This window comes from Miscanthus floridulus, chromosome 4, assembly GCF_019320115.1.
Source record: "Miscanthus floridulus cultivar M001 chromosome 4, ASM1932011v1, whole genome shotgun sequence".
NCBI classification, from domain to species: domain Eukaryota; kingdom Viridiplantae; phylum Streptophyta; class Magnoliopsida; order Poales; family Poaceae; genus Miscanthus; species Miscanthus floridulus.
The window spans coordinates 109,453,671-109,473,473 of record NC_089583.1 but is presented as its reverse complement, the minus strand read 5'-3'; the positions used below and the strand labels follow the sequence as shown (position 1 = coordinate 109,473,473).

The window sequence follows — 19,803 nt, the reverse complement described above, 5'->3', positions numbered from 1 at the left end:
AAAATGTAAAATGCCCGGAGACCGACGAACCGACAGAAAGCGAAAGAGATCACACGCCGGCCGCGGATCTCCCACCACCACCAGACTCCATGACCGGCGGCAGCGGCGGGCGAGGAGAACACGAGTCCGACCGAGACGCATCGACGGCCATGCCCGTCCCGGGGCCCTGCGCCTCGACGCACCGCGCGCTCGCCGAGTGCCACCGCCGCGCCGCCCGCGGGCCGCTGCGGCCGGAGGTGCTGTGCCGGCACCTGAACCGCGCGCTGGCGGAGTGCGTCGTAACCGCGTGCTGCCCCGACGAGACCGACGCCGTCCGCACCCTCTGTGGCAGCGCCGGCACCGCGCTCAAGCGTGAGCAGTGCCAGCGGGCGCGCATCGACCTCGCCCTCTGCCTCGAGGCGCATCAAGAGCCCTAATCTGTTATCCCTGTGAGGAATCTCTTCCGGTACAGTCGTGCTCGTACAGCGATTTTCTTTGATGCCACACGTCTTCGTTCTACTATGTGTAGTTCTCTTATATTTTGTAAAATACAATCTTGTTATGGAACATTGGAGCCCCAACCAATTGTGTGTAAAAGAGCACATTGGGGATTAGTGCTGAAGGTAACATTAGCGAAATAGCAGGAATGAGCTCTGAAAAAAAATGCAGATGTTTTGGCATTTGCTTGGCTTGGATGCGAAATTCATGCTCTGATCACAAGTTTCCAGTTGTGTTATTGGGAAAAAGATCATGAATTGCAATTTGCTTGCTGTTGATTTGAAACAGTGTGAGTGTAGAGCAGCTTCAAGCAAAGCTTGCCTGCCCTAGCTGATACTTGTACTTGAATTACCCCCTCCGTTTTAAATATATGACGATGAACGCTGAGCTAATTAGCCTGTCCAAAACGTTATATATTTCAAAACGGAGCGAGTATTTGGGATTTGTTGTGTGGGCTTCGATATTCTAAATGCCTAGAAAATAGGCAGCCATTGAAACTATTGAAACATTGAAAAGGGGATGTTGCTTATGCTACTCTGAAACTGTTGTAAGGACAATTCTGAGACAGCGAAAAGGAGATGTTAATTTGCATTAACGGTCCATGTACCAATGGGATTAAAGATGGCAACGGGGACTCGATCCCCGATTCCCCGCGGGGAATTCCCCTATTAGGGGACGGGGATGGAGTCAAATATGCTCCCACGGGGATCTAAACGGGGAGAAAACGTCCCCCGTCGGGTTTGGCGGGGACGGGTTTGGGGGAGCATTCCCCGTCCCCGATACCCGCATCCCCGCCCCGTTTATATACAGGCTTTGCTCTCTTTCCTGATGGCCCAACCAGCCCACGAAGGCCCAATGTCTTCTGAGTATATATAACAGCAATAACCCTAGTTCTACACCTTTGTGATGATTAATATCCTGCTTCTTGCTATTTAGCTATTTTTGGATTGTGATTCGTGGTGTACTCTAATATTGTGTCGATGAACTCATGTGAATGATGATGAATTAATCTGAATGGTGATGAACAAATGCGGGGACGGGGATCCCCGATGGGGATTTTTCCCCTCGCGGGGGCGGGGATGGGGGAGAAATCGTCCCCGTGAGCTTTGGCGGGGACGGGGACGGGGATTTTTTCTCCCCGCGGGGACGGGGATGGGGAGGCAACCTCCGACGGGGAATTCCCCGTTGCCATCTTTAAATGGGATACCATTATTGTTAACTGTAATAATAATTTGTGAGTTCAAAAAAAGCATTAGCTATGAGTGCCGTGTCTCTACTTGTCACGGCTGTAGGTTTGGTAGTGGAGGCTTCATCTGTCATATGACTCATCAGAGCTGAAGGCTTCATCCATTAGCAAGTTGAGAAGTCTGACGCAAGTGCAGCTGATGAGCAATTGAGGCAACAAACACTGCAGTAGCATAAACGGGCGAGCCGCGAGTTTCCTTTTGCTATGCACGATCAAATTGATGTAACTCACACTATCCTTTTGTTCAAGCTGTGATTTATTTGTTAGGCAGAAATGCAGAATTCATGTATGATCCTTCTTTCTAATCCTTCTTTTGCTGGTAATTAATACTCTAAAAACTATTACTGTACATGTACATCTCTTTGTCCAATGTAATCGGTGTGTACGGATGTTTAACTAATTATGTTTCTTTGTAATTTCTCGTTGTGGATGTTGTTCATGTACAGATACTAGTTTAAACCAATTCAGAGTTTTGTTAATTCTCAATCCATGTGCTGCCTTCTATTGCCTATGCTATTTTGCTTGCGAAGTGTGATCGTGATGATCTGGGCCTTCTATTGTGAATTGTGATTAGTATTGATTTCACAAGTGAGTTTGCACACTGTTCATGTCCTGTGGGTCGTGGGCTTGTGGCAGACCGGCAGTGAGCACTGAGCGGTAAATTCAAGTGTTTGACCCACCATTCAAATGCTTGTTGCCAACGTTCATAATTTTGTGTGGGGAATGTACAATTTATTTATAATAGTTTGTCTAAATTCAGGACCTGTTTTTATTGCTGGATTTTTTTTTTGACCTTGGCCGATTTGAAGTGTTTTTACCTTCCATTCAAATGCTAATTTCTAACGTTCAGAATTTTGTGGGGCCGTACAATTTATAAGAGTTGGTTTAAATTGAGGACCCGTTTTATTACTGTATAATATAATCTTTTTGACCCTGGCGGCCTGGCCAACAAAAGTCGGTCCATTTGGGCAAATGTCGGCCCAACCCAACCCAACCCAGTCCGTGGCAATCTGTAGAACAACCACGTGGCGTCCACTTGAACCAATCTTGGCAATCGCCTATCTGCACTCTGCAGCTTCGTCGTCCCTCGTCGGCTTGTTAGTTGGTACGCTTGTACGCTCCAGCTCTCCTAGATTTGCCTCGATTTGCCGTGCCCTGCGACGGCGAACGGGCGAAGGACGGCTGGCGCTCGCCACGCGCGATGTCCGGGCTTCCTCCTTTGGCCGCGCGACCGCCGCTACCGTCTCACTGCGCCTGCTTCTCTTCTTCCTCCGTTGCTCGGGCGAAGGCAGCGTCGTCGGCATGCTGCGCCAGCCTAAAGCAGGCTTGCCCAGGCCGAAGTGCTGCCGCCCCTTCCGCCGTCGCTGCGCTCCAGGCCGCGCCGCTCTTGGCTGCGGCGCTCCTCCTTGTACCTGCACCCCCTGGCCTGCCTGCTGCTATCTCACCAGGTTTCTCCAGTTCTTGCTTGTTATAAGATGCACAAACCTATTGCTTTTATTGTTGTGTGTATTCGCTGCATTGCGTAATTACATGTGAAATCGATGCTTGTACTAGTTGTTTCTTCGAATTTGTAGACACCATATCTACTGTTCCGTGTCATTCGGGTTTGGTTGGTTACTTACTGAACAGTGGCAGACTGGTAGTTGGCACTTGGTTCTCACGCACGCATGGTTGGTGTGGGTCTGTAGTGCACACATTGCTGTTGCAGTAGTGGCTTAGGGGAGGTGGATGAACAGGAAAGGTGCGATTTCTATAGAATTAGCTGAAGAACATAAGTACTTGTTCCGCAAGCTGCAGGCATGAAAGCAACTCTATCATCACATACTGAAACTTGCTCGCCTAATCAGCTAATCTAGAAAGAAAGAAAGCTGAATCTAGCATAATGCATATTACAGAGGACGTTCACACTAGTTGGAATCCAGGCTGATCAGTGGTTTTTTTGCCCCATGGTGCAGCATTTGCGCAACCAGTTTCAGAAGGCGCAGCGCTGTTCCGGAAGGCTTGTATCGGTTGCCATGACATGGGAGGAAACATCCTACAGCCAGTGAGTTGCTGAAATCCTTGCGCGGAGCGCACCCTTACAAGTTCTAGTCATAGTTTGTTCTAACCATCCTGCTCGATCGTGCCCAGGGAGCCACTCTTTTCCTGAAGGATCTCGAGAGGTATAGCCTTGTAACCTGTCACTCACGTACGGTAAACTGAAGAATGTGCTGCCTTTTCACCGCTCCCTGTCACTGACGCAAAGGCAGCAAACTTGTTGCAGAAATGGAGTTGCGACGGAGGAGGAATTGTATAACATCACATACTATGGGAAAGGACGAATGCCCGTCAGTTCTGCATTCTTCAATGATTGACCTTTGTGTTCTTCAATCAGCAAAAGCTACTTGTTTATGAGTAGAAAATGATTTTTAATAGCAGTATATTTCGTTTTGATCAGGGTTTTGGAGAGAAATGCACCCCAAGAGGACAGTGCACCTTCGGCCCCCGGCTATCGGAAGATGACATCAAGCTCCTAGCTTCGTTTGTCAAGTCGCAAGCCGAGAACGGGTGGCCAAAGATCGAGGGCGATGGAGATTGATCAACTGACAAACGACGAGAACACAGTGCTTGTTAGTCTGATGAAAATGGCGATTGGAAGATAGTGTTTGTATTGTTTATAGGAAGGAAAAAGTTCATTTTTGGCCCTCCAACTATGGCTGTAGTTTGTTTTTAGCCCTCTAACTCGAAAATCAGACACGCGTAGTCTCTTAACTATCTGAACCACTTAAAATTGGCCCTTGTAACGGCGCGACGGCGGTTTCCGCTCAGTCAACCCACCGCGACCACGGTATCGGCCCATCTACTTGTCTCGCGGCCCAACTACTCCTGCACTTCCCTTGTCTCGTGGCCCAACTACTCCCGCACTCCTCTCTCTCGCTCTCGTTCCTTCCCCAACCCGAACCCTAACCTTCGACGGCGACGACCACGGCGGAGGGTGCTGGGGCGTGTGCGGATCGACAGCATGGCGAGCTCGAGCAGCGCGAGTAGCTAGAGGGGAGGAGGAAGATCCGACCGTGGTGGCTTTCGATCGTCCCCCTTGCAGTGTCGCCGAGGCCCTCTTGATTATTGGCCGCCCGTGATTTGCGATTGCGGAGCGAAGGGGACAAAGTGGACATCGTGGACCAATGATAATCCGGGCCGCAGGTTCTACAATTGCTTCGGATCTCAGGTGAGTTCGATCAATGACTTGTTTAGGGTTTGGTTCTTTGTTGGATGTCATGATTGAAGTTGTCTTGGTTTTGGTTGTAATCACAGTTGCAGAGCAATATGCGGCCATGTCAATTTTATCGCTGGATTGATCCACCAATCCCGGAGCACCTTGTACCCGTTCTTATTGAGCTCCGTGACCTGTGCCTCCTGGAGTTTCACTGCTAGATGGAACCCCATGTCTCTTGTCACAAGTGGACCTATTGTGGCCTATTCCCTTACATTTCCTACATCTGATGACTGTCCCTACCTTAGAAACTCTCTTTGCCTTTGGTTGTTCTTGTGGCTCCCTCTTCCTTTCTCTTTTAGGTCTGCCTGGCATTCTCACATATCTAGGTGCCTTCAAGGGTGGGAGATCAGATTTTGGCCAATTCTGCATACCCTCCAATGGGTTCAGGCAATGAGAGTAAGTATTGTTGAACTCAGTAATATGATAACAAGCTGCAATGTAATCATCTAGCACATTTGTGCTGTAAAAGATGCATGAAATAGCATGGCAACATGGCAACCCAGACAACTGCCAATACCTACAAGAACACTCTCTAGCCTGTAGGTCAACTCTGAACCTGTTGTCCCAATGATTGACTTCAAATCTGTCAACTCCATTGCTAATAGCATGGCATACCCCTGGAAAGGGTGATACTTGCATTTAGCTTTTTAAGAATGTTGGAACACACTGTTCCTGTTCATGTTTGTGACTTGGACCTATTCTGTTGGATCCTCATCATCACCTTCCTTCTAATTATCTCCAGCATAGTTACAATAGGAAAGAACCTAGCTTCCATAATCCATTTGTTAAATGTTTCACACATGTTGTTATCAACAAAATCACAATTTGATCCTATCTTAAACCAAGCCCTACTCCAATGAGCTGGATCAGTGTTCATTAAGGCTTGTGCACCACCTGGTGTATACTTTGCTAGTCTGGTCCTTGCAAGATTGAACAACGATGGACAGGGTGCCTTTGCATAATGCCAGAATTTCTTTTTGCCACTCCTTGTTCTTGAATTTCTTTCTCCAGTTGGCATATATATGCCTGGCACAGTTTCTGTGTTCAGCACTAGGAGCCCATTTCTGTACTACGTTGAGGATACCCTTCTGTTGATCAGATATGATAATCCACCCCTCCCCATCTCCCACTCCAACATCTCTGAACAAAATGTCACAAAACTAGTCCCATGATTCATTGTTTTCCTTCTCTACTACTGCCCATGCTATGGGATACATCTGGCTGTTGACATCCCTTCCTATTACACACAGAAGCTCCCCATTTGTTGCACCCTTAAAGAAGCAGACATCTAGACCTAACACTTTTCTACACCCTGCCATGAATCCTTTTTTACATGCATCCAGGCAAATATACATTCTCTGGAATACTGGTGGTTCCAACTGAAGCTCTTTTTTGACAATGACTGTGCTGTCAGGATTACTTCTCAACAATTCAAGCTGATATCTATACAGAAGTTGGTACTGGCCTTTGGTTGCATCTAGTGCTTTCTGCATGACAATTGCCTTTGCTCTTTTCAGTTTTGAGATGTTTACCATAGCAAACATCTCACCTTGAATTGTGGTCCTCATTCTTTCCAAACTCCATGTTGGGTTGGCCATTATAAACTTCTCATACTTCTCTGCAATCCTACTAACAGTTACTAACTTGTTGTCCCTCCTTGGGGAGCATGTGTGCAAAGCATTTAAACTAGCCACCTGCTAGCTGTCTGTCCTTGAATTGGTTGACAACAAACATCTCCAGGTACATGTGGCCCAATCACATAGAGCTAACATCTTGTGTGACGCATTCCTCCTAAACTTGATCACCCTCCTCTCTAGCAAACTTTGCCTGATAACTGCTTTCTTGAATTGCTTTTTCCCAGTGAACTTCATGCCAATCACAAACCTAGGACTAGGTACATTCTTGCTGAACCTTGGGTAATAGTTGTGCTTGGTCTCTAAGTGCCCCTCACTTGCTTCCTCCTCTAACTCATCCTCTGCACTGCTGTTAGCATATGGGGTGTCATTTGCATCATCATCAAGCTCAAACGTGGTTGGTCCAGAATTTGGCCTATCTAAGATGACATCATCCAGATTTGCTACTTGTCCACTCTTCATGCTCTTCTTGAATTCCTTGAACTTCTTTTGAATCTGTACAACTTCTTCATCTTCCTCAGATGAATTATCATCTCCAGGCAAAAACTCACTATCACTGTTGTCCTCTAAATTTTCTTTGTCATTCAAAACACTTGAAATATTTTGTTGACTAGCAACTGGCTGACTCCCTTGGTCATCAACCACCTGCTTCCCCTTGTCCATCTTGCTAGGGTTGTACCACTCCCTTACAAATTTGATCTGTTTCTCTACAACTTCCCTACTTTCATTCTTATTATTATGAGCAACCAAGATATCTTCACCTGGATCTGTCAGTTCCTCATATTCACCTTCAAACTCACTGTCATCATGTTCTTCTTGCTCACCTTCAATCTCATCTTCAAAGTTGCTGTCCTCATCATCCTCTTCCTTTTCATCATCAACTGCATGTCCTTCAACATATATCTCTGCTACATCTCCTTCCTTAGTGTTGTTTGCCATTTCAATGTAAGCCTGATCATCCATCAAAACACGTAGGCCATTAGAAAGCTGCCTTTCCAGGAACAAGCCAGTGCAACAATGCTCCTTCTTCAACAGTGCAATGATCATTAAGGCGCCCCATAATCTCAGGGAGAGAGACTTTATCACGGTCAATGTATGACACCTCCACTTGTTCTCCCAAGTAATACATATTATTTCATCTTCTCAAGAATTCTCCTCCATAATGAAACCGAATAGGAAGAGTATCCAGAGGGTCCATGGCGCATAAAATGTCCTATATTACATGCAACAGGAAGATAATTAACATCAAACTTGCAACCGCATAAACAATTACACAATTACACAACATACGAAGTCTGCTTAAACAAACGGAATTCCTAAACTAATCATATACCACATCGGCTAATGGTAAAAATGACTTCAACCACCTGATCCCTAAAAAGGAACTTCCATTCCATAAAAAAGGCTTCGATTCAAACTAAAGAATAAGAAATTCCAAAGAACAACAGCCTAGCCCTTGGCACAGCACGGGGACCACCTAGCCCCGCATCTGATGTCGATCTGCAACCCTGGCACCCTCAACGTTGGAGCACCTGCGCCGCACCCGCACTAGCACCCTCCGCCGTCGCCGTCGTCGGGGGTTAGGGTTCGGAGTTGGGGAAGGAACGAGAGCGTGAGAGAGGAGTGCGGGAGTAGTTGGGCCGCGAGACAAGGGAAGTGCGGGAGTAGTTGGGCCGTGAGACAAGTAGATGGGCCGATACTGCGGTCGTGGTGGGTTGACTAGGTGGAAACCGTCGTCGCGCCGGTGCGAGGGCCAATTTTAAGTGGTTTAGAGAGTTAAGAGACTGCACGTTTCTGATTTTTGAGTTAGAGGGCTAGAAACAAACTGCAGCCATAATTGAAGGGTCAAAAATAGATTTTTTCCTTACAGGAATTAGGACTTTCTGAGCTTGTAACCTTCTCGTCTCTGTTTCTGAACTGAACTTGTAACCTTCGGGTCTGTGTTTCTGTTTTCTGAACTTCTATTCAGGCAGAGTGCCAGAGTCCACATTTTCTGTTTCCAGCCAGCCGAACGAAGCGAGGTCCTGACACTGACAGAACCAAGTTCAGTGCTCAGGGTCCCCAACAAGTCGCAGTCGCAGCTCAACTTCCTGAAAGAGGGTTGGTGAGTTCGGTTGGTGACGCCGCGCGAACTGCTACCAGGCGTCGGCGTGGTTTAAACACGCGTCCTCCTCCGTCGCGCGGCTGCTGCTGGTGCGGGGGGAGGTGGGGAGGAAAGCGGCGTCGCAACTCCCCCGCCTCGAACAGACATGTTGCCGCGCACGCACTCCCACCAGGCGCGGCGGCGCTCCGGCCTGGGCCCGCAGCTCTGCGCCGCCGCGGCCGCGCTCCTGCTGCTCCTCTCCCTCGCCGTCCTTCACTCGCGCCTCTCCTCCTCGTCCTCCTCCCGCTTCCCGACATCCGCCTCCCGCTCCCGCTCCTCCACGCCCGCCGCCGACTCCAACAACTCCTCCGCTCTCCTCGCCGACGAGGAGGACGAGGACGTGGCCGCCGCGCTCGACCCGCTGCTCACCGTCGCCGCCACCACCGCCGCCGCCACCGAGGGCGATTCTCTCGCCAACCCCGACGACGACCGCATCGATGAGCTCGACGTGTTGGACGAGGACACCGCGGGCGCCGACGCGGCCGACTCCGCCTACGCCTCTACGGCGGGGGCCGCCACGCCCCTCGTCTGGGACCACGTCGCCGGCGTCGCTCGCCTGCCGTTCCGCCTCCCCGCCTCCGCCGAATCCCTGCCCGCGGGGCTGCCGCGCCTCGACTCCCCGCGCCGGATAGCCGCCGCGGCCTTCGGATCGGACGACGAGCTGGTGGATCTGGAACTGCGGGTCGAGATCTCGTCCATCGCCGGTATCGAGGACGCGCTGCTTCTGAAGCCCGCCTCTGGTAAGGCCGCCGAGACGCGGCTCCGCGCCGGGTGGGCGCGCTGGCTGGACGGGAAGGCCGACTACCTACGGCGCGATCGGATGCTCCGCTCCAACCTGGAGTCCCTCAATCCGCGCAACCACCCGCTGCTCCAGGATCCGGACAGCCCCGGCCTCACCTCTCTCACCAAAGGCGACCGCATGGTGCAGCGAATGCTACTGGCCGAGCTCGACAAGCCCGCGTCCAAGAGCTTTGAGCGGCGTAGGCTTCTATCTTACGAGAACAAGCAGAGCATGGGAACAACTGTGAAGGAGAAGCCGCAGAAGGGAAGGAGGTGGGGATATTTCCCAGGGATCGAACCAAATTTGGGATTCTCAGAGTTCATGGAGAGGTTCTTCGAGCATGGGAAGTGCTCCATGAGGGTGTTCATGGTGTGGAACAGCCCGCAGTGGGCGTATGGCATCAGGCACCAGAGGGGACTGGAGAGTCTACTCAAGCAGCACCCAGATGCCTGTGTAGTCATGCTATCGGAGACACTGGAGCTAGAATCCTTCCAGCAATTCGTCAAGGAAGGGTATGTTATGCTGATACACAACTGTAGTCTTAAGATGTTAGAATGCAAATAATCTAAATAGTTAATTTTAGTAAGTGACAGGCTGACCGAGACCAAACAAGAAATGCATTATTCCAACCCGAAAACATGAGGCATCTTTGAGAGGAATTCTGAATTGGTATGTAGGAGTATTATATAAGATTTAAATAGTATTTAAAGGCCATATACCATTTAGATATTTTATGACATTGATTTCATCTACTGCACTATGAAAGAAAAAAAAACAGGATACAGTATTATTGATTCTCAGTTTTCTCGTGTTTATGTACTGTTTTGCACAATGAGAAAAATATAGGAAGTTGTTATCAGTTATCAATTGTTTTCTCAATTCTCATTGACAAGTGAACAACGATCTTATAACCGTGGTTAGCTGTGACACATCTTTTCCTGATGATACGATTCTAGTTTAAGTTATGTAATTTCTGAAGTCTCACATATGATATATTTTGATACTTGATTAACCTTTGCTGCTTGCCACCCAACTTTCAAAATTTTCCACCATCTTATACTCTTTCTTGGAGGGAAATTATTGGGTGCTCAGGGGGGCTGGCGCCCTCTTTAGCTGAAATATCATGTTGCAATGTTTCAAAAATTCATCACAAAAATCATGTATGCAATACACCTAAAGTTAAGTGTAGCAGCAACAATTCTGTTTGAAATTCATCTTTGATGTTGACATTCAAAAAATACAAGTGTTACTTTCAGTGCATGATGAACAGTGCCAGGTTGACTGCTTGTCTATTTTTGTTTCTTGATATCTGTTAGGGTGATGACAGTTAAGCCTAGCTGCTTGTATCTTACTTTCCTGTTTTTACTATTCACTGTCTAAGTAATTTCTGGTGTCTTAGCACCCAAGTTAGGCATCTGCTTTATGCAACAGAATATGCTAGAGTAGGGCCTTGTTTAGATGCCAAAAAATTTGGCGAAATGCTACTGTGGCGGTTTTCGTTGTTATTTGACAAATAGTGTCCAATCATAGTCTAATTAGGCTTAAAAGATTCGTCTCGTGGATTTCGTCTAAACTGTGTAATTAGTTTTATTTTTTATTTATATTTAATGCTTCATGCATGTGTCCAAAGATTCGATGTGACGGGGAATCTTGAAAAATTTTGCAAAATTTTTTGCAACTAAACTGGACCTAGGTGAAGCCACTTTGCTATATAAGCAGTGGCAGACCATCTTGTATTCCAAGCCATTGCAATTTCAGATTCAATCCAAGCGGCCTATGGCCAAGCTGCCCTCTGGGCTTTACTAAATCTGATATCTATTTTGTGTTCTTGGGCAACAGGTGAATTTCATACTGAATTGTTACAACTATACTTAACTTTATGTGTACTACATGCATGATTTTTGTGATGATTTTTTGAAACATTGCAACATGTTATTTTAGCTAACGAGGGCGCCAAATCTGCTCTCCCCCCCTTTTTTTTTTCTCGAACGACGCAGTAGAGCTGCGTGTCATTTCATTAAGAAGAAGAAAAAAGGGAGCTACAAGGGAGAGGTCAAAGACTAATCCTGAACCCCCCACCAGAATGTTACAAAGGGAGGGTCAAGAGACCAATCCCAAAAACCCACACAGCACCAAAACTAAAAGAAAAAAAAAACGAGTAAACCAGCAAACACACACAACCCAACTCAGCTCAACACAAGGGAAGAGGATAGCAATCTGCTGAGGCCTCGGGCTCCAGCAGAGCACCAGAGACCACATTCCTCTCTCACATTCTGGAGCACCAACTGAATACAAGGGCTACCTTCCTCAAAGACACAATGATTCCTATGTTTCCAAATCTCCCAGGCACCCAAAATGATCAAACTGTTCAGACCCTTCTTTGTGTCTTTTGGCAAACCTTTAATGGCCTTGCACCACCAGCCGGAGAAACTGTTAACAGATGGTTGGGGCGCCAAGGAACCAAGGCCAAGCTTGTGAAGAATGACTGCCCAGACCTGTCTAGAAAAAACACATGCCACCAGAATGTGCTGGACGGTCTCCTCAGCCTGGTCACAGAGAGGGCAGACAGCTGGGTGAGGCAAACCACGTTTCGTGAGGCGGTCTGCGGTCCAACAGCAATTTTTTACAGCAAGCCAAATGAAGAACTTGCACTTCATGGGAGCCCAACTCTTCCAAATCCGTCTCCAGGGAGGAAATCTTATTGCACCAAAGACGCCAAATGTGCTGGTCAGGGACAGCCGGGTCCAGAACCAGATTGTCCACTAGCCCCCAAATGGTCAGGTAATCAAGGATCACATGTACAGTTGAAGCCCCTTTGATATCAAGAACCCAACTTCTATTGGTTAAAGCCTCCTTAACAGTCCTTCGCTTGGCAATTCTTCTAGGAATCGACTTGAAAAGGTTGGGAGCAACCAAACAGTTACCACCGTTAGCTTGCTCTTGCCCCTTCCAAAGGAACCCACGCCGTCTCTTGTCCAGGGCCCTTTAATCTGCAGTTTTATGATTGTGGTCCAGGAAGTTAGGTGACTAGGTCAACAAGATTCACATTATATTGCTTACTTGTTTATGGTTCTGTATAGAGACTGATTGCTATGCATGAGCTAGTGTAGTGCAACTAGTAACTTTTGTAATTGGAATGACATTTTATCTTAATTTCCGTTTATTTACTGCCACTATTCTAAAAGGCGGTTGTCTATCCTGTCTATGCAGAACATAGGCACTAGGAACCAGCAACCTGGTCTGCTTAGCAGCCCTCAGACACTAGCAGACACCCCATCGCTTGACTAGCATCTAGTGTGTTTTTCTTTCCAGAGAAAAAAGGAACCATTTAACATTAGCTTTGTGGCAAGTCATAGTTGGCAGTGTATTCTTTGTTGGAACATTAATGGAACTGTATTGTTACTATCTACTAACTGCAGGAGCCAAATGGTGCATTTTCAGTTGAACCTCAATTATATAATTAAGCTAACTCAACTATTCACTTAAAAATTTAGACATTGTGACTTGTATGGACTTTGCATGAGATGCACTAATGCTATGAGCCTTACCTGTAATCCTGTTTATCAATTGTAATTGTTCTAGCTACATCCATGTATACGTGTGCATTTTTAATTATAAAGTTTATTTCTCTTGCAGATATAAAGTTGCTGTTGCGGTGCCGAATCTTGATGAACTTTTAGAAAGCACTCCAACCCATGTATTTGCATCAGTGTGGTATGAATGGCGGCAGACAAAATATTACCATTTGCACTACAGTGAGCTAGTACGCCTTGCTGCTCTTTACAAGTAAGATGATATAAGAATTACAGTACCTTAGTTCAGGAAGTTGGGAGGCATGCGTTGTCTGCTTAACATTCTATTAGAAAAATACTATCGAGTCTTGAGAGATAATGCTGCATCTTTATATTTGAGGAGAGAAATCCTTTGCAGTAGCTCTTGGCAAAATAATTACCTTAGGAAACAGAATTTAAACGATTTTGATTAATCTAGCACTCTTTATCAGCTCAGACTGTGCAACTTGGTTTGAGTAAACATCATAAAGGGAAATCACCAGCTGGAAATCCAGTTTTATTTTACAAATAACTATGCACAATCAAGCATCCTCCGGTCCTAATCCTGAATTAGAAGGTCTGTTGACAAGCAGCAGAGAATCTGACAAAGGTGGTTTAAGGAATGGAATGTGCTTCCTGTCCTAATCCTGAACCTTACCAGCTGATTTGGTTTGGGGAATGGAATGTGTTTCCTGTCCCCACCTCTTCCCTCACAAGCACAAGGCTGTACGAAAATTTGGACTATTGTGACCCTACAAAAGTGAGCAGCGGATCCCATGATGGAATAACTAGTCCTAGAATTAGGTGGTCTGTCAAACGAAGCACCCTCTTAATGGATGCAGTTGTGCCCTCAAATTATTACTACTAGATCCCCTTATAGTTGTGAAGTAAACTTTAGCTGTACCCACTACTGATTCTCAGTTCTTGACCCATTTGTTTTAGTTAACTTTAGACAATGAGATGTCATCTACAGATAATGTCCTTATTTTCAGAGCTGATCGGCTGAACAATAGAGAATAATGTAAGACTAAAACATTGCCCTCAAAGAAAAAAGAGATAAACCATACAAATCGTTACCAACCTTCTCATAAATAGAGAAAATAATTGATCGGCAAATAATGTCTGAACTTTCTTGCACTAAATAGCTTCAATATTGCTTTTATGAAACCTGTAATATGGTACATATGTTTTCATGAACATTGATGAATGTGACACTGGTGTTCATCAAAATTTGGAACATAAATGTAATCTTGACTCTTGAGAACATTATTTGTTCCCCTTGCTTTGTGACTGATATGATTAATTAATTTCTTTATGCTTTATGTGCAGATATGGTGGAATATACCTTGACTCTGATGTTATTGTACTTAAACCTTTAACATCGCTCCGGAATTCTATTGGTGCCACAAATGATGTCTCTGGAAATTCCAGTTTTGGTGCTGCTGTGTTAGCATTTGAAAAACAGAGGTAAAAGTGTACCATTATTTTATATTGAAGAAAACTTTTTAAAAAGGGCTATACCCAGTGCTGAAAGCTCTAGACAGACTTGTTACCCTTTCATTTCTGCAAGGAGGCTGGTTCAGTTTTGGATAAAACTACATTTAACTCATTTTGTACCATCACGTAACAAACAGATGAAATCCACATCTACTAATGTTCTATTGATTCACACAGAAACATTGGACAATATCCATCCTTTCCTTTACAACACTAAGATACTAAAAACAATCATTTGTAAATAGGTGTTAGATTGGAACAGCTACATCATTGACTGGCTATGCTCGTGCACGTTTAGAGTTTCTCACTTAGCTTGTGCTGGTTGCAGCCCTTTATTGGAGGAGTGCCTTAAGGAATTTTATTCGACATATGATGATACCCTCGTGCAGTGGAATGGGGCTGAACTTATGACAAGAGTGATAAGCAATCTTTCTAGCAAAGCAGATGAAAATAGGGGGCATCTTGACATTAAGTTTGAGCCCTCTGTTAAATTTTACCCTATAAGCTCTACTGATATTATACGGTATGACTTCAATTCATCCATATGTGCTTGCAATACCTATTTGTCAATTTTACTATCCAGAAGCTAGATTACCAGTTTTTTGTTGTCCATCTCAACCAGAAAGATAATTTCAAATTATAATATTCTGTATCTATTGTATCAATCTTTTATCCTCATTTTTTTAATCCTGAATGGCATGTTCCTTATATTTATTTCTTTTATGTACCTCTTCATATGTTTGGCTGGATGCTGAGTACTAGTTACGGATCCAAGATATTCATACTCACCATGATGCTGTTGTGCTGCAGATATTTCTCAGAGCCAGATAACATGGTCCAAAAAGCACATCATGATGCAATCTTTTCTAGGATCGTGAATGACTCTATCACTTTCCATTTTTGGAATGGCATCACATCTGCACTGGTGCCTGAACCCAGCAGTCTTGTTTCGAAAATCCTTGACCGTTACTGCATCCGTTGCCTCGATGTTTTATAGTTGCAGCAGCCATTTTGGTTTAGAACACATACACAGAAGAAATCTTGCATTGGGTACTCAGAATGGCTATGTTGTATCGCTGAATCTTACAGAACATCGTGGTGGGGGAAAAATACCGGCAGCATTGTGTATATATTGTTTTCACCAGGCTTGTGCCGGAGCTGCGTCTGCAAGCAAGTGCAAGCATGTTGACTAGTTATTTTACCAGTTGTCGATAGCAAAAATCTTCATACTGGCAATACAGACTGCAAGAACCGAAGGCATTTGGAACTAGAGAGTTTTGACTAGTTCGGTAACCTTCTATATTTGCACATATACTGATAATTTTCACAATTTGATATTTTTAAAATGACATGATTGATGTAAGGCAGGTTAGTAGAAATTAAAGGTCCATGTACCGAATTCCCTGGTTTATCTAGATCTCTGGTAAGCTTTTATTTTTCAGAGCATGAAAATGTCGGAATTAGTGACTTGGGAACAAGCATGTCAGCACATAATTATAGTACATGTCTTTTTTTTTAATGACACAGTACAACATAGACGCTTATAATGTAAGCACTCACCCGTATGAACACAAGCACTCAAACTCATAAGCTTCTTAGAAGACTGGGCTGACAATACTCGAAGCCGAATTGTTTGCTACTCCCTCTCCAAATTATAAGACATTTTGGTTTTTTTATATACATTGTAAGTTATGCATTTTTCAAAAGCTTACTGTCTATACATGTAAACTGGAGAGACGATGATGAGGACAATATAAACTAATAGCCCTTTATCGTCAACATACACACTTTGTTCCACGTAACATGTCTAACGACGCGCGTAGTTTTTCGTGAGATATTCCTGCTTTCCAAACAAACCAGCTCTATGTTCAGTCTGTCGTAGGCAGGTGCCTTCTCTTGTAGCTGATGATCACCTTCCCCTGCGGCCCTGGCATGACGACGTTCCAGTCCGTCCCGGGGAACGGGGACACCAGCTCCATCTCGAAGTTCCTCAGCAGATGGCTCCATATCAACTTAAGCTGCATGTACGCGAACGCCTCGCCGACGCAGAGGTGCCTTCCGGCGCCGAAGGACAAGTAGGCTAGCGCGCCGCTGGCCTTGTCCTCCGCTCTCCGGGGCGTACTTGTCCGGCTCGTCTTAGATGTGCGGCAGCCTGTTGTGGAGCACCAGCGGGCTGGCGACCGCGTGGCCCTCGGGCACCTCATACTCGCGGCCGTCCCTGGTCCGCACGGCGAAGCTCTGCCGCGCGTGGCGGAGCAGCATCAGCGCGGGAGGGTGGAGGCGCAGGGTTTCCTTGACGCAGCGGTGCAGGGTGTCCATTTCCTGCAGCACGTCGTAGTCGACGCGGTCCCCGTGCCGCGCCACGACCCGCCGCTGCTCCTGGACGGCGGCGCGAAGGTGCTTGGTGTGGGTGAGGAGGCGCGCCCCGGTCCAGGTGCCCGCGCTGGAGCTGTTGTGCTCCCCCGCGAAGAGCGCGGAGACGAGCATCCCGACGACCTCCGTCTCCGTCGTCCCGCGGCCGTCCTTGTACCGGGCGTCGAGCAGGCACTGCAGCATGTCGTCGGCCCGGCCGACGTCCTCGGTGCGGCTCTTGCGGGACCTGACGATCTCGGTGAATATCTCGCCTAGCCTGGCGCGCGCGGCGTCGCGGCGGCGGTGCGCGGGGATCGGCGGGTGATGGAACACGAACAGGATCGTGACGAGGCGCATGCCGTCGTTGAGCTCGCGGAGCAGCGACCCGACCTCGCTGAACATCTTCTCCCGGACAGCGGCGCCGAACAGGCACCGGCTGGTGATGAGCGTCACCAGGTACTCTAGCTCCTGCTTCAGATCAACGGTGCCGGACTGTCCCCACCTCGCAAAATGACTCTGCACGATATGCACAGCAGAAATTCATGCGATCGAGAACCGAACGAAATTTTCTTGTGCAACGTACTAATGTATTCTGAATAGGTCGATATGCATGCTAGCTTACCTCGACTTCACGAACCATGAGGCTGACATAGGTCCTCAGCTTCACCGGCTTCAAGGCGTCGCCGAAGAACCGGAACTGCTCATGCCGAGTGGCGTAATCGACGTCGAAGGCGACGCCAGGGCCGAAGGTGGGGATGGTGAACCGAGAGACCTCGTCCTGGCTGATCTCGGAATCCAGGCCCCGGTAGAAATGGCTGGACACGTCTGGCCCGACCAGGAAGGTGAGCTTCAGGCGGAACAGGCGCACGGTGAAAACGCTCCCCAGCCTCGTGTAGTGATCGCGGATCAGTGCCAATGGGCCCTTGATGAGCAGCGCTGGCAGGTCGCCGAGAAGAGGGACCCCCGGAGACACGGGCGCACTACTGAAAACGGGATCTTTGCTGAGTGCAAATTTTTTTTTTATCGAGTGTCAAAAATCGGATATTCTGCAAAGACCTTCTTTGCCGAGTGCTGGATACTCGGTAAAAAAAGACTCTCGGCAAAGAACTTCTTTATCGAGTGTCAGGTTCTCGGCAAAAGCACGGCACTCGGTATAGGCTGCCCTGCGTAACGGTGTTTGGCCACGTCCTTCTTTACCGAATGCCTACTGTTAGGCACTCGGCAAAGAAGGTTTTTTAAAATTTTTTTTGCCGAGTGTCCCAGATCTGACACTCGGCAAAGATATATTTTTTTTAAAAAAATACTTTGCCGAGTGTCCCCGATCTGGCACTCAGCAAAGGTTTTTTAAAAAAATTCTTTGCTGAGTGTCCCAGATCTGGCACTCGGCAAAGATTTTTTTTTTCGAAAAATACTTTGCCGAGTGCCCCTGACACGGCGCTCGGCAAAGATTTTTTTTTCCAAATGTCTTTGCCGAGTGCCCCTGGGAATGCACTCGGCAAAGAGGAATTTTTTTAAAAAAAATTGAAAACCCTCTTTGCCGAGTGCCTTATTCTTGGCACTCGGCAAAGACCCTCTTTGCCGAGTGCCATCCCTCGGCACTCGGCAAAGAATTTTTTTTTGCCTTCAAATTTTTTGTGCAGCCCTTTTAAGGTACCAGGAACTTCTAGTTAGAATTTGAGGATTTCCTGTGGCTTTTTGATATATTTAGTTACTTTATTTCGTTTACTTGAATTTTCTCGAAAAATATAAATTTGAACTGCACGTGGTACAAATAATAGAATTTAATGATTCAAAAAATGATAGTCATGTTACTAAGTGTAGTGTGAGGCCGTATTCAGGAACGGACCCAAAATTTTGGATATCTTGTTTATGAAACATGACCGCGAACTTGCGTACGAAGTGTTTCTAAATTCTATAAAAAAGCAAACGAAGTCCGAAAATTATGAAACTTTCACATATGGAGATGTCCTGGTTTGTAAGCATCGTACGTGACAACGTGTACCAAACCTTCTCAAATTTTTATCATAGCCTCCACATACGATATCACGACATCTCAACAAGTTTCATGATTTTCGGACTTCGTTTGCTTTTTATAGAATTTAGAAACACTTCGCACGCAAGTTCGTGATCATGTTTCGTGAACAAGATGTCCGAAATTTTGGGTCCGTTCCTGGATACGGCCTCACACTACACTCAGTAACATGACTATCATTTTTTGAATCATTAAATTTCATTATTTATACCATGTGCAGTTCAAATTTGTATTTTTCGAAAAAAATCAAGTAAACAAAATAAAGTAACTAAATATATCAAAAAGCCACCAGAAATCCCTAAATTCTAACTAGGAGTTCCTGGTACCTTAAAAGGACTGCACAAAAAATTTGGAGGCAAAAAAAATTCTTTGCCGAGTGTCGGGGGATGGCACTCGGCAAAGGGGGTCTTTGCCGAGTGCTAAGAATAAGGCACTCAACAAAGAGGGTTTTCAATTTTTTTAAAAAATTCCTCTTTGACGAGTGCCTTCCCAGGGGCACTCGGCAAAGACATTTCAAAAAAAATCTTTGCCGAGTGCCATATCTGGGACACTCGGCAAAGATTTTTTTTAAAAAAAACATTTGCCGAGTGCCAGATCGGGGGCACTCGGCAAAGCATTGATTTAACCCCTGGTCGGCCGGCCACGCACGGACACACGCACACACTTTCACATGCCACCGCCCACACGCCTGCGCCGCCACCGCCCGCGCCTCCACCGCGCCCGTGCTGCTCGCGCTGCCCGGCCGCCCGCGCGCACTTGCCGCCCGGCTGCCCGCGCTGCCCGCGCCGCGCCCGGCCGCCCACGCGCCCGCGCCTTGCCCTCGGCCGCACCCTG

General features: G+C 46.7%; 4 protein-coding genes across 5 annotated transcripts in view; 3 read left to right on the top strand and 1 right to left on the bottom strand.

Moving 5' to 3' along the window:
• LOC136550297 (uncharacterized) lies at positions 1-1,078 on the top strand. Its single transcript, XM_066541827.1, has one exon. The coding sequence runs from the start codon at positions 90-92 to the stop codon at positions 414-416; it is 327 nt and encodes a 108-aa protein (XP_066397924.1). The 5' UTR covers positions 1-89; the 3' UTR covers positions 417-1,078.
• Positions 1,079-2,758: 1,680 nt separating this feature from the next.
• Positions 2,759-4,474, top strand: LOC136552564 (cytochrome c6, chloroplastic). Of its 2 annotated transcripts, none has more exons than XM_066544122.1 (5): positions 2,759-3,171; positions 3,679-3,767; positions 3,854-3,885; positions 3,987-4,054; positions 4,161-4,297. In XM_066544122.1, the coding sequence occupies exons 1-5, from the start codon at positions 2,925-2,927 to the stop codon at positions 4,223-4,225; spliced, it is 501 nt and encodes a 166-aa protein (XP_066400219.1). In that variant the 5' UTR covers positions 2,759-2,924; the 3' UTR covers positions 4,226-4,297. The 2 variants fall into 2 exon arrangements, with proteins under 2 accessions (XP_066400219.1, XP_066400218.1); XM_066544121.1 differs by having other exon boundaries at positions 2,766-3,171; positions 3,987-4,050; positions 4,161-4,474.
• A 4,274-nt stretch (positions 4,475-8,748) lies between these two features.
• On the top strand, positions 8,749-15,994 carry LOC136550295 (uncharacterized protein At4g19900-like). The gene is made up of 5 exons (XM_066541825.1): positions 8,749-10,049; positions 13,174-13,323; positions 14,418-14,555; positions 14,914-15,108; positions 15,396-15,994. The coding sequence occupies exons 1-5, from the start codon at positions 8,863-8,865 to the stop codon at positions 15,580-15,582; spliced, it is 1,857 nt and encodes a 618-aa protein (XP_066397922.1). The 5' UTR covers positions 8,749-8,862; the 3' UTR covers positions 15,583-15,994.
• Positions 15,995-16,150: 156 nt separating this feature from the next.
• The window catches only part of LOC136549063 (obtusifoliol 14-alpha demethylase-like), a 52,291-nt gene continuing 48,638 nt past the window's right edge, over positions 16,151-19,803 (bottom strand). Inside the window, 3 exon segments of the mRNA XM_066540367.1 lie at positions 16,151-16,703; positions 16,705-17,453; positions 17,560-17,938. Of these exon segments, the coding sequence (XP_066396464.1) occupies positions 16,454-16,703; positions 16,705-17,453; positions 17,560-17,938 (1,378 nt within the window). The 3' untranslated portion in view covers positions 16,151-16,453.